Below are 12,701 nucleotides of genomic sequence, written 5' to 3'. Positions count from 1 at the left end.
TTGTTATTGTTGTTATTATTATTATTGTTATTACTATTATTATTATTCTTATTCTTATTCTTATTATTATTATTATTATTATGTTGTTGTTTATTATTATTATTATTATGTTTTATTTTTTTTAAGTATAAAAACCTTAAATTAATCAACTTTTTATCATGTTAACAGCTTAAAGGGTATTTCAGACATTTTGATAAAAAAAAGTGTATACCAGCACTTATTTGCCAAACACATCAACAACTTTTTTTTCAACTGCAGCACTTTTATCCAAACACATAACTACTTATTTTAAAAATAAGTTCCAGCACTTTAAAAGTTACTTTTTAAAAGTTACTTTTTTTAAGTCAATCCAAACAGGCTCTAACACACATTGTAACAACAGGGAAAACATAAGATAACATTCAAAAAAAATAAGGAGCAATAATAATAACCAAATAATATGATGATCGAACACGTAATATTACGAGGAGTAACAAAAATCGAATGATAGACAGCAACAAGAAAAATGTTGCTACTACTAGTATGAAGGGGGAATTGGATACAGAGCACCAAACTACCACCAAGCTTATCTAGGGGTGTGCAAAAACCAAACCGACCGATAAACCGAACCGATAAAAGTGTTATTGGTTTATTGTTATTGGGTTATTGGGTTAACAGTTATTTAATGGTTTTACAAAAAAAATATTATTGGGTTATCGGTTCCTTATTGGTTTTTTAATATTGGGTTATTGGGTTAACCGATAACCCATTAAGAATATAATTATTTACTATTTTAATTTTTAGTTATACATATATATAATATATTAAACAAAAATATTAATATAATTAGTAGCATATTAGACTAAAAATATAAAAATCCTACGCAATAATTAACACTACTTAACAGTTAACTCTCCTCTCTACTTTAGTTATTTAACCTTTAGGTTCTACGGAATATTACTTATTTACTTTAGTTAGTTTATAATTGACTAATATTAGTTTTTGCATGATTGTAAATATGTGCAATTTGATTAACAAAATTCAGATTGTGTTTTTTTAAAAATAAAAATAAAGTAAGAACTCCATTTAGTTGGGTCTTTTCTTTATATATGATTTACCATAAGCATGGCCTCATTTGCTACTGTTTTGACTCTTGTCTATGATTTGGTTTTATTTGATTCTCTTTATTGCATAAAGGGGGACCTCGTTTTATATATTATGGTGATCGAAAATTGACCAAGACTTTGTTGTGATGACCAAATACAGCATGTTGGTCCCTGTTGTCCCGTTTGTGATGATTATTTCGATGTATGCGTATTACGTCAAATTATTGGATAAGTCATATATTTGTTTTGAAATCATTTTCTTATTGGTTAAACCGAAAACCGAACCTTTAAAGACCTAAAACCATAAAACTGAAAACTGATAACAAATATCTTATTGGTTTGTTTATCGGTTTAGCATATTCAAAAACCGAAAACCGATAAACCGAACCAATAATACTTAAAACCGAACTGAACCGACCGATACACACCCCTAATTATCTCATCAGAAAGCAGAGCTGTTGCTCAACTACCTGCTAACCTTCTAGTCTAGTCTATGATCTTCATAACCTTCTATCTATGATCATGTTTTCGATAAGTTGAAGCTATGTCATGACTTGTCTAATCACCTTTCTCTAATATTTTTTTATCCTACATCAACCTCTCTTTAACTCCACCACAAGCAATCTCCATTACCTTCTTAATCAATGGGACGTTTGCACAATTTGTATGTCCAAATCATCATAATCTCCCTTCCTCATTGTTCCCACATAGGAGGCAACTTCCACTCTTGTCCCATATTGTATCTTCATTCTTAATAGTTTCACGAGGAATGTTTTCTTCTGAATGGAGCCTTATACAACACACATTTGAATTAATAATGCTTGAATGCCGGATGAAAAAAAGAAAAGAAAATAAGAGTATATAATATAGCAGGAGCAGTCTCCCGTTCCCAACCATACATTAACACCATTTTGGTCCAATCATTTTCTTTTTTTAATCATATGTTATATGAACTCAGATTAATTTAAATTATCAAAGAACAATTACAGAGTAGGTTCCCTGTCAATCATCTAACAAAATCCCATTCTGATAGTGGAAAAAGTATAAAGATTAGTCACAACTACTTTCTTCTTTTACACAAAATGGGGACAGAACCAACATGGCATGAATTACTAGGAAGCAACAACTGGGAAGGTCTTCTTGAACCATTACACCTCAATCTCCGGCGACTCATTCTCCGGTGCGGCGACTTTTGTCAAGCAACTCACGACGCCTTCAACAATGATGAATACTCCATGTACTGTGGCAGTAGTCGATACGGCAAAAGTTCATTTTTCCACAAAGTCATGTTCAAATCTGCCTCAGATTACCAAATCGTCAGCTTCCTTTACGCCACTGCTCGTGTTGGTGCCCATAAAGCCTTTTTCCTCCACTCTCTTTCTCGTGAATCATGGGATCGTGAATCCAATTGGATCGGGTATATAGCTGTAACCAACGACGAAATGAGCGAACAATTGGGTCGTCGGGAAATCTACATAGCGTTTCGTGGAACAACGAGGAATTACGAATGGGTCAATGTTCTTAGTGCTCTACCCGAATCAGCTGAACCTCTACTTCATCCCCAATCGTTGAATAAACCTGACCCAGATGGCGATAATGGCGGAAGTAACAGTAATGATGACGAAAATGCCCCTAGAGTAATGAATGGATGGTTGAAGATTTACATATCCAGTGACCCAAAATCACCATATACGAGATTAAGTGCTAGAGCACAGCTTCAAACAATGATTGAAGATCTAAGAGATCGGTATAAAGACGAGAATCTGAGTATAACTTTTACTGGGCACAGTTTAGGTGCAACTTTATCAATTTTAGCAGCTTTTGATCTTGTTGAAAATGGGGTAACTGATATTCCGGTATCCGCCATTATTTTCGGTAGTCCACAGGTAGGAAACAGAGCATTCAACGATAAGCTGAAAGAATTCCCAAATCTGAAAATCCTCCATGTTAAGAACAAAATTGATGTGATACCTCTTTATCCAAGTTCTTTATTAGGGTATGTTAATTCAGGGATTGAGCTAGTGATCGACACCAGAAAATCGCCAAGTTTGAAGGACTCAAAAAATCCAAGTGACTGGCATAATTTGCAGGTAAGAAAATGAGCGAGTTGAATTGAATCTGAACAAAGTCAAAATGAACTGTGCTGATATATAAGTCGTTATTGATTCACTTAAAAGTTACATTATTGAAATGTTGTTCGTAGATCAATTTGAGCTACATATCAATTCAGATTCTAAATGGTTTTAACTAAATAAGTCAAAAGAGGTTGAGCTAAAAATGACCCGTTCAAACTTGAACATATTATATTTTCATGAGCTAATTTTGTTTTGTAGGCGATGTTGCATATAATAGCTGGTTGGAATGGGGAAAATGGAGAATTTGAGATGAAAGTGAAGAGAAGCTTGGCTTTAGTGAACAAATCAAGTTCAATATTGAAAGATGACATATTGATTCCAGGATCATGGTGGGTTGAAAAGAATAAAGGAGTTGTTCTTGATGAAGATGGAGAATGGATTCTTGCACCACCATTAGATGAGGACATTCCAATCCCTGAGTATTTACTTCTTTTTTCCTCTCAAAATAGAATTGTTTATTTATCTTGTTTATTTGGAATTGACTTGATAATTTGTTTAGCCAATTTTTTATTTTAGAAAAGGGATTTTTAATATAAAAATAATTTATTTTAGAGAGCTGACGCGTTGGGAAAAAAAATATTTAGCTCTTTTTTATAGATTTTAAAGTTAAAATTTTAAAATTTGGATTTTTGAAGTTGTGTTGGGATCAGGGGCGGAACCACCCTTGCCCAAGGGTGTCAAACGACATCCCTTCATCCGAAAATTAGATTTGTATATAGAGGTAAAATTTTGATTTATATACAAGTATTCACACCTCTTAATACAAGTTGAAAGTTTTGTTTAGTGATTAAAGGTTGTGAATTTTTTTTGAGATTGTGTGTTCTAGATTTTATTTTAGAGGAATTTATTTTTTATTTAAAAAAAAAAGATTTAATAACAATAGGTTGACAATTATTTGAAAACAATATTCTTTGCTAAAGATTTTATGTTGCTAGATTCCTAATGGTTGGTCATGATAGGATGCCCGCTCATGTAATTAATTAATGAATTTAAGTTATATACATCGATAATATAATTACTTTTTGTATATCGTCAGTATAACTTTAAGGGGTCGTTTGGTAGAGTGTATAAGAGCAATGCAAAATATGGTGCATTAGTAGTGCTTGCATTAGTAATGCGTGCATTAGTTATGCAAGTATTATTTCTTATACATTATTTGGTTTGATGTATTAGAAATAACAAATCTTGCATAGTTACTATTAAAGAATATATGTTTACAAAAATACCCTTCACACTTTATTTATTTGTACACTTCCTTTGCAACAAAGTTCTTTGCTAAAACATCAAAAAAGATTTCTTTGCTAAAACATCATTAACTCTTCATCTTTTTCTTTTTTTTTTTAAATAGTATTAAATAGTTGTACTATTGCGTCAAAATATTTTTGTGAAAGTTGGCAAATAATTTTTTTTATCAAATTTATTTGTCACAATATTAATTTTTTTGATTAAATTATATTGAAATTAGATTTTAAAAAAAAGATACTTAAAAGGTCATAAAGTCTATTAAGACACCAACAAATTAAAAGACACTGAAAAACAAATCAAAATAAAAACAAAAACTTATGACAACAAAGAAAATGAAAAGGCTTTAAGGGTAGTTTTGTAATTATTTGATCTAATGCAAGTGTTAAAATGCTATGTATTACTAATACCTAGAATTCCTTGGTTTTAGTAATACACAACTTAATACACAATAGAGTGTATTAGTTATACATGGCACGAAAAAGTGTACCAAACAAGGTACTACTAATACACACCTAATGCATGCATTATATTTCCTAATACACTCTACCAATCGACCCTTACTGATCTAATTTATTTTTTTAAAAAATTATGATGCTAGGGTTTATTCACTGGAAAATGAAGCCATAAGTAAATTACTGGAAGATGGAATAACACAAATTCATGAAGATGGAATTGAGGAAGAGGAGTACAAGCACATTGCTATTCTGAAAGAGAGTCGTTTACTCATCCACAGAACAAAAGCAGTATTAAAACAGAGTTATAAAGAAGGGCATTTTGTGTTTAGACAGTTAGGCAAACATGGAGACAGGGGCGGCTCAACGTACTTGGAGGCCTAAAGAGAAATTTCAATTAAAGGCCTAAAATCTTTTAGCTAGCAATTATTATATAACTTGTTAACATTATTCTATAAGTAATAAGTTGACAAAACAGCTTATAAGCTTCTTTTTTTTTTTTTTTTTTTAGTGCGAGAGTTAGTGAAGAGAATGTAAGAAGACGAAACAAATTTTTCTCGACTTCTTCTATTTATTGAGGTTAAGGTGAATAAAATAATATATATATTTTTTAAGAAAAATATATTTATCTTAGATAATTATTTTTTTCTATAAAAAAAATTAACACATAATTTATTGTGGTAAAAATTAGAGGCCCCCTAAAATTGGGGGCCTAAGGCATATGCCTAATTTTTATAAGCATTGAGCCGGCACTGCATGGAGAAACAAGTAGACATGGCTAGAAAGGGCGGATTCGAGGTATCGAGTGGGGGTTCTAAAAACTCAATAATTTCCGTTCAAATTCTATATTTATATTGAGAATTCATTAATTACTCCTATATATAAGAAATTAATAGTTGGAACCCTTGGTAAAAGGAGATGTTGGTATAGTGGCAAAGATGGAATTGACTCCCCTCGGAGTCATACCAACAATTTTTTGTCTGATTATTGAAAATATGCCCATTCAAAATTCTGAATCGGTCTCTGATTAATTAGATTCGATTCATTTAATTATGTGTTTTACGGCTTTCATACTAAAAAAGAAAGAGAGTTTATTTGTTATCAAAAGAAGTGCATAATTGATTCTCTATAAATTTGATTTACGAAGCATGTTCGTGAATAATTTAAAGGGTCAAAATACAACCCTAAATTAAAACTTCATCACACCAAGTACGCTACACTTCGACACTAGAGATGGACTCAACATTTTATATTTTCGAGATAGAAGTTCCTAAATCGTGTAAAATGATATAACACTTTCCATTAAAATTGTCTATAAAAATTTCATGTGGTCAGAAATTCATACAAATACAAAAGACTTTCAATTTCGGGATAAGTTATCCCATCATGTATATGAGATAACTTATCCCATCATTAAAGTATAAATGGCGGGATTCGATAAATAATCTCATGACTACTTAATACCTCCAACCAAACGCACGATAAAATAATTCAACATTTTATCCTAAAATTATTTTACCTTATACCTCATACCAAACTACCCATAAAGGTCAAATAAAGATTAAAAAATACGACAATGACCTAGCACGATAAAGAACTCTTCGAAAATCAAAAAGTATGAAATGTCTAAATTAAAAGCACAATGAGAGCATGGAAGATTCGTTAGGGAAGACAAATCGTACGGAGAACAATGGCATATCTGAAATATATACATTAACCAAGGGTAATAATTTCAAGTGGTCAGAGATGGGTCGGGTTTATCAGAACCATATAACTCTGACCCATAGTGGAGAACCCGATTTTGCCAAAGGTTCCAAAAGAGCAATTTTTACGCAAACGCAATCTTTTTGTTCGTCTTCTTCATTCTATAACAGTCTCTCAGACTTCTGTATCTTTCCGCAATTTTCCGTTCTCTCTGCTCCTTCTAAAAGGTATGATCATCTCCTTCTCTGCTTATTTTCACTCACAATCCTTACTGTTAACTGGAAATACTCGTTTGTGTATATGTATATGCTTTTGTTGTATGTGTTTTCATGACCAATTTTGTGCATTTTAAACTCTATTTAGTGCGATTCTCATTTCGATTGTTGATCGTAAAGTTGTGTAACTTTTTTCCAATTGAATTACGCATCTACTGAAACACATCGATTTCGCTTGGAATATATACTTGCACATTCTATCCCTTTCTAGTTTGCTTCTGTTTTGGTGAGTTTCCAATTTTTTGATAAATTGCATATCTAGATTTGTTGCCGGAGAAGAGTACAGTAGCTCGCGTCTAAGTTCAGTTTTAGTTGGACATGGTTTTAATTGGAAATGGATTTTTTTTTATGTTGTAAGCATTCGGCTTGGAGTTGGGGATCTAGAGATGGAATTTGGAAATGAAAATGTAATTTTGGACAGTAGTTTTTCCCCAATTTTTGCGAGTACTATTTCTGAATTTTTGTGGATCAGAAATGTTGAGTGTAATGGTGATTTCTTCTGTTTGTTAGGTGGCATTGATAATAGAATGTAAAACAGGATCAGTAAAACACTACATGGATGTGTGATCATTGGTTTGATTTGCATTGTAGAGTCCAGCTTATGCGAAACTGTGTTCTGGAAGGGTCTGTTGCTTGAAAGGCTGTTCTTGAAGGGTCTTCGAGAAATAGAGGACCCTTCAGGCTGGATTTTTGGTTTATTTGAAGCGGTTAGTCACAGTAAGATAAGTTTTGTTGTATAAGCGGTGGGTATAGCGGTTGTCGGTTTGCTGAACATGCCAGCTGTACAAAAGCTTTATAACGCTTGTAAAGCATCACTTTCACCTAACGGACCGGTTTCCGAAGACGCTCTTGAGAAAGTTCGTTCCCTATTGGGTATGTATTTTTGTTGATTAATTACTTAATAAATGTTGTCATATTTATTTCTAGATTTCTAATCACATCATGGTTTAATGGTTATTTATTTTGTGTTCTATATTAACTGCTCAAGTTACTTCTAGATGTGATAAAAAATAGTTATCTGGAAGATCATGTGGTAAAATTTTATCCATCGTCTTATGTTCAATGAGAATCGCCTAAACCTATTGGAGTGACTATCATTTTGTCCAGTTTGAGATTGGAAGCTATAGCTTCTCTTGAATCTAACTTAGGTTTGATAGATGCAATAGTTTTATGATAACAAGGCATTAGAAAGATTAGATTGTAAAAGTAAGCATGAGATTTTGTAACACTATATGTATATATATATGAGATTTTACTTCTGCATTGTTGTTCTTCTCTGAATTGTTGGCTTCCCAATTTTTTTTGACTTCGTAACCATGAATAGTCAAGAGAGAAAATTTGAAGAAAGGAATAAGCTAGTTAATAACTTGCTGATTCGAGGGCCAAAAAATTACGTAATTGTTAAATTTTGATGAAATTTAGAGTCATGTGTTGTAAGATGAATATTCAAACTAATAAAGTACACCATTTCCATGAAAAAATGTGATTCCCCCTTTTTTTGTTCCTCCTTTTTATAATAATGTATAGATATTGTTTACACTTATAAGCACAAGATCCATAAAAATAGTTTTTTTTACCGAACTTAGGACTATCATTAGGAATAAAAAGTTGTGTCTTTACCTGAATGATTATGGACAATTCTGTAGATCTGTTGGTAAGGATTATACGAAATTCTCAAGTGACAATTTGAAGTTTGAAATCAGGAATATATGTACTTGCATGCGAACTCTTTATACCTAGTTTCTCATTTCTTGAGGTAACCAAAAGGCCTGCAGCTTCTTGTTGAATTATATACATGTAGTAAAATTATGTTCAATTTTTTCGTAGCTATTGCTGATTCAACAAACTAACATATATGATGAGAATTGGTGATGTTTTTATGAACAATCATGAATGATAAATTGTAACAATCATATCATGCTTCATCTTTACCATTTGCAGATTGATCTCTAATATGCTCCATATAAATCGAAAAGAATTTGAGAGCAGATATCTCTAGTATTAAAGGAATTGTGAAATAAATGAATGAAAGTAATAGAAAACTTTAAACCATCAGAGAAACAATGATCATCAGTTGAACCCATGCTTGAATTTTCTGTCAGAAGTTGGTATTCTCACTGAAAAGCCCATTTTGTTTACCAAACAAAGGAGATGTGACCTTTCAACTCAATATAATGGTACCAAATTGAGCTTTTTGAAGACTTCATAAACGTATGCTAAAATCTAATAAATAAGCAATTATAGGGGAAGGGGGAAAGTTCAAAACCTTAGAATTAAGAACACATAAATAGATATAAAGATATCTAATAAAGACACAATTACAGGGGAGGGGGAAAAGTTATATGGTTGGTATTAGATTGAAGGGTTAAAAAGCCGTTCAACTTTACGTGGACATTTTAGTCATTCAACTTTTAAATTTGTGGCTTTCCACTTTTAGAATATTATCGATTATAGATATAGATAGATATGTGATGGTGAAGGTTTAGCAACTTTATATATGTTTTGATGGATTTTTGTGAAGTAACCACATTCTATCCTTTTCCTTCGCCATTGGTGGATTGAGACTAATGGAGGGTCTTATTATTATCTCTAAAATGTAAAGAAGCTTGAAGAATGAGTGTTTAACCATTGATCACACTGTTTGGTTTCTTTGTTAAGTAATGAATAAGATTGCTTATAGCTTATCTACAAGATCAAGTGGAAAACATTTATCTAAACACTCTTTGAGGAAAATATCCTCTTTTTGTAATGGTTCAATTGGTTAATGTATGTAGGATGTCGCCAGATAGAGAAATCAATACGTCAAGTCTTTTAGTGAGTAAATCTTAAAAGCATCACTGGATTACTTCATGTCAGCTTCCAAAAGATGTGAAATTTTATCTGATCAATTCATTTCTGACGCATTTATCACATTTTGCAAAATACGATAATATTAAAGCTGGGAGCAATTCCATGGAGCAGCAATTTGGAGATAGGATGGTTTTTAATTTTTTTCTTAATATAATTCTTTTGTGGTGGTGGTAGTTGGGGACAGATTTAGATTGGTCTTACTGTGGAGGTAAATATTGGAGGTTTGTATGATTTAATCAGTAATAGGAATTGAGAATTTAGTTGACATTATAATTTACAGCAGTGAAATGTGGAAAGCTTCAAGGGATTAACGATGTTATATTTTTTGGAAAAAATGAGATTGAGACCTCTGCTCTGTGTTAGGGTTCTAAACATGGGATGTAAATTTATTCCATATCCAGTCTCAGTCTCAGAAAGACAACTGAAGCAGTCAATATGGTTTTGCAAGCAGTCTTTATTTAACTTTTGGCTTGTTTGGTATTTGATCATGTAGTTGGGTTGGACAGTAATTCGGTTCAGTTTGAGGTGCAACTTTTCTCATGGATAGCACCGTGCACTTGTAATCATATTTTTGTGTTTCTCATTCTTTTTTTTAAAGAAAATAAAAATAAATATTGCATAGAACTGCAAAATTCATGATTTAAGATGATCTTGAATTTCTTCCTCAAGTCTCTAAACTCTCATTTACAGCAACTTTATTTGGGCCATGAGTTAAACTGTCAATTTTGTGATCATTGGCCTTCCCATGAAAATTCAGGCTCATTTTGGCCTATGCTTCCACAAATGACTTATATTACTAACATTTGGGCTACAGATAAAATCAAGCCCTCTGATGTAGGTCTTGAGCAAGAAGCACAACTTGTACGGAGTTGGAATAGTACTCTGCACGAGCGCAATGGGGGACTGCAGCCACCGCCACCGCCACCAATCAAATACCTGCACTTACATGAATGTGACAGCTTCTCTGTAAGTGTTGCATAATGCTTTTACCTTTTTTCTTCTTTCCTTTTTTTTTTTTTTTTTTCTGAAGAGGGTTTAGGGTGGGGGTTGTAAAGGAGTGCTGATATTTGGAGAATATGGATGACTAATATCAATTTGTAGGGGTTCCAGCTGTAGAGAAATGATGCATGATTGAATCTTTTCTCTTGTTTGGTGTTTTTCGCAGATGGGGATATTTTGCATGCCACCTTCCTCTATCATACCTCTACACAATCACCCTGGAATGACAGTTTTAAGTAAGCTGGTATATGGTTCCTTTCATGTGAAAGCCTATGATTGGATCAATATTCCAGGTCCTTTGGTTCCATTGGAAGGTGCGTAGTCTTTAATTAGATGTGTAGGATGTACTTGGTGGATATGCAATATCATTTCATTGCACAATATAGAGTTTTCGGATTAGATGTTTTTGATGTGCTTGTTTTCTGCTATGTTATTTCTAATTGAGTGGCAGGTCCTTTCTCATCTCTGGTTCTGTTGGCATGTTTTTTCAGGCCTTTTCTTTTTGTCAGATTTATTTTTTAGTTTGAATATGATAACTCAGAATCGTGTATTTGTTTCATGATATGCCTATTTTTGCCTTATGAACTCATCCTTTTCGAATTCAACCATAAAACTTACTGACTGAGAGCTAGGTATAAAGATTACAACTAAATTTGAGGGTTTAATTGCATCATTTGCAGAATCCGTGCTTGCTTGTACTAATAATCACTTTGTTAAGTTGTAAGTTGAGTAGACTTGCAAAGTCAAGGGTTCAGTTCACATCTTGTGCAGAATTTTGTATCCCATGCTTCAACTGGAACGCAAAATGTGGGAACTCTGTGCACATAATTATATTACTTGTAGATAGTTGACTGCAACTGGGTGACCAAAGAATATGAATAGAGAGATACTAGTTTTTATTTTATGTCAATCGGAAGGAGTTGTTACGAGTTTATTTTTTCTATTTTCTTTATTAGCTCTAGTTTATCTAAGGTATTATTTTTTGGGATTAAGGTTCGTTATACAGGATTCTACTGCTACTTCTTCTCGACCTCTTGAATTCATGTACAGTTACATATATACATACAATATACACACATCGCAGTTTGCTATCTTCAGCTACTCGCTCCTAATGTTGCTTTCTCAGGTGCAAGACCGGCAAAGCTTGTTAAAGACTGTGACATGACTGCTCCGTGTGGGACAACTGCTCTGTATCCTACTTCTGGAGGCAACATCCATTGTTTCAAAGCCATAACTCCTTGTGCTATTTTTGACATCCTTTCTCCACCCTACTCTTCTGAGGATGGACGGCATTGCACTTATTTCCGGAGGTCTCCAGTAGTGGATCTACCAGGTAGTTGCACTGTTAGAAATTTTGCACAGATATGAATTGTATTGAAAATCTGAAGTATTTTGACATACTTTTTTTTAAGGTGAACTCGAGGTGGATGGAGTGACATCCTCCGACATGACTTGGTTGGAAGAGTTTCAACTTCCCGATGACTTTGTGATCCGTAGAGGGCAATACAAAGGCCGTGTCATCAAAACTTGACGTGTTTCATTTTTTTGGTTCTGTCCAACTTTTATGATGCATTCAGGTAAAATGAGTAACGTGTCTACCGCCGGTCTGAGAATAATGACTATGATTTTATATTGGTGAGAAAATAGGGGCATTTGAGATGTACATATCATTATATACCATTACATTAATTTACTGACCTCACCTTAAAATAGTTAACGGTTGGCTAGACAGAGTATAAACGAAGTTTTGATCCATAAAAAAAACAGCTCTCTTTGTGCCTGCTGTTTTGCCTCATGTCGGTGGATAATGAGTTCTATATGGTTTGCCTCACTATTTTGTGTTTTTTTTTTAGGGGGTGGGGGGTTAAGTCTAGAGCCCTACTCTTGGTTATGGAGTGTGGGTAGCTGAGAAGTAGGTCAGCAAACTAGTGTGTGTGTGTGTGTGGGGGGGGGGGT

The 12,701-nt window shown here is 33.1% G+C and overlaps 2 protein-coding genes across 4 annotated transcripts; both read left to right on the top strand.

Annotated features, from left to right (window-relative positions):
• The first annotated feature begins 1,966 nt into the window (after positions 1 to 1,966).
• LOC102603850 (phospholipase A1-IIdelta) lies at positions 1,967 to 5,744 on the top strand. Of its 2 annotated transcripts, XM_015309388.1 has the most exons (4): positions 1,967 to 3,175; positions 3,419 to 3,639; positions 5,064 to 5,262; positions 5,673 to 5,744. In XM_015309388.1, exons 1-4 carry the CDS (start codon positions 2,168 to 2,170, stop codon positions 5,697 to 5,699), a joined length of 1,455 nt encoding a protein of 484 aa, XP_015164874.1. In that variant the 5' UTR covers positions 1,967 to 2,167; the 3' UTR covers positions 5,700 to 5,744. The 2 variants fall into 2 exon arrangements, with proteins under 2 accessions (XP_015164874.1, XP_006348881.1); XM_006348819.2 differs by lacking the exon at positions 5,673 to 5,744 and having other exon boundaries at positions 5,064 to 5,356.
• A 985-nt stretch (positions 5,745 to 6,729) lies between these two features.
• Positions 6,730 to 12,457, top strand: LOC102603285 (plant cysteine oxidase 4-like). 2 transcript variants are annotated; one of them, XM_006348818.2, is made up of 6 exons: positions 6,730 to 6,848; positions 7,488 to 7,769; positions 10,561 to 10,712; positions 10,912 to 11,059; positions 11,872 to 12,078; positions 12,158 to 12,457. In XM_006348818.2, the coding sequence occupies exons 2-6, from the start codon at positions 7,670 to 7,672 to the stop codon at positions 12,274 to 12,276; spliced, it is 726 nt and encodes a 241-aa protein (XP_006348880.1). In that variant the 5' UTR covers positions 6,730 to 6,848; positions 7,488 to 7,669; the 3' UTR covers positions 12,277 to 12,457. The 2 variants fall into 2 exon arrangements, with proteins under 2 accessions (XP_006348880.1, XP_006348879.1); XM_006348817.2 differs by having other exon boundaries at positions 7,407 to 7,769.
• Positions 12,458 to 12,701: the final 244 nt, after the last annotated feature.

The sequence above is a fragment of the Solanum tuberosum genome, unplaced genomic scaffold (genome assembly GCF_000226075.1).
Source record: "Solanum tuberosum cultivar DM 1-3 516 R44 unplaced genomic scaffold, SolTub_3.0 scf00102, whole genome shotgun sequence".
NCBI lineage: Eukaryota > Viridiplantae > Streptophyta > Magnoliopsida > Solanales > Solanaceae > Solanum > Solanum tuberosum.
Note: the sequence above shows the minus strand (reverse complement) of the source record. Positions and strands in the feature narration are given on the sequence as shown.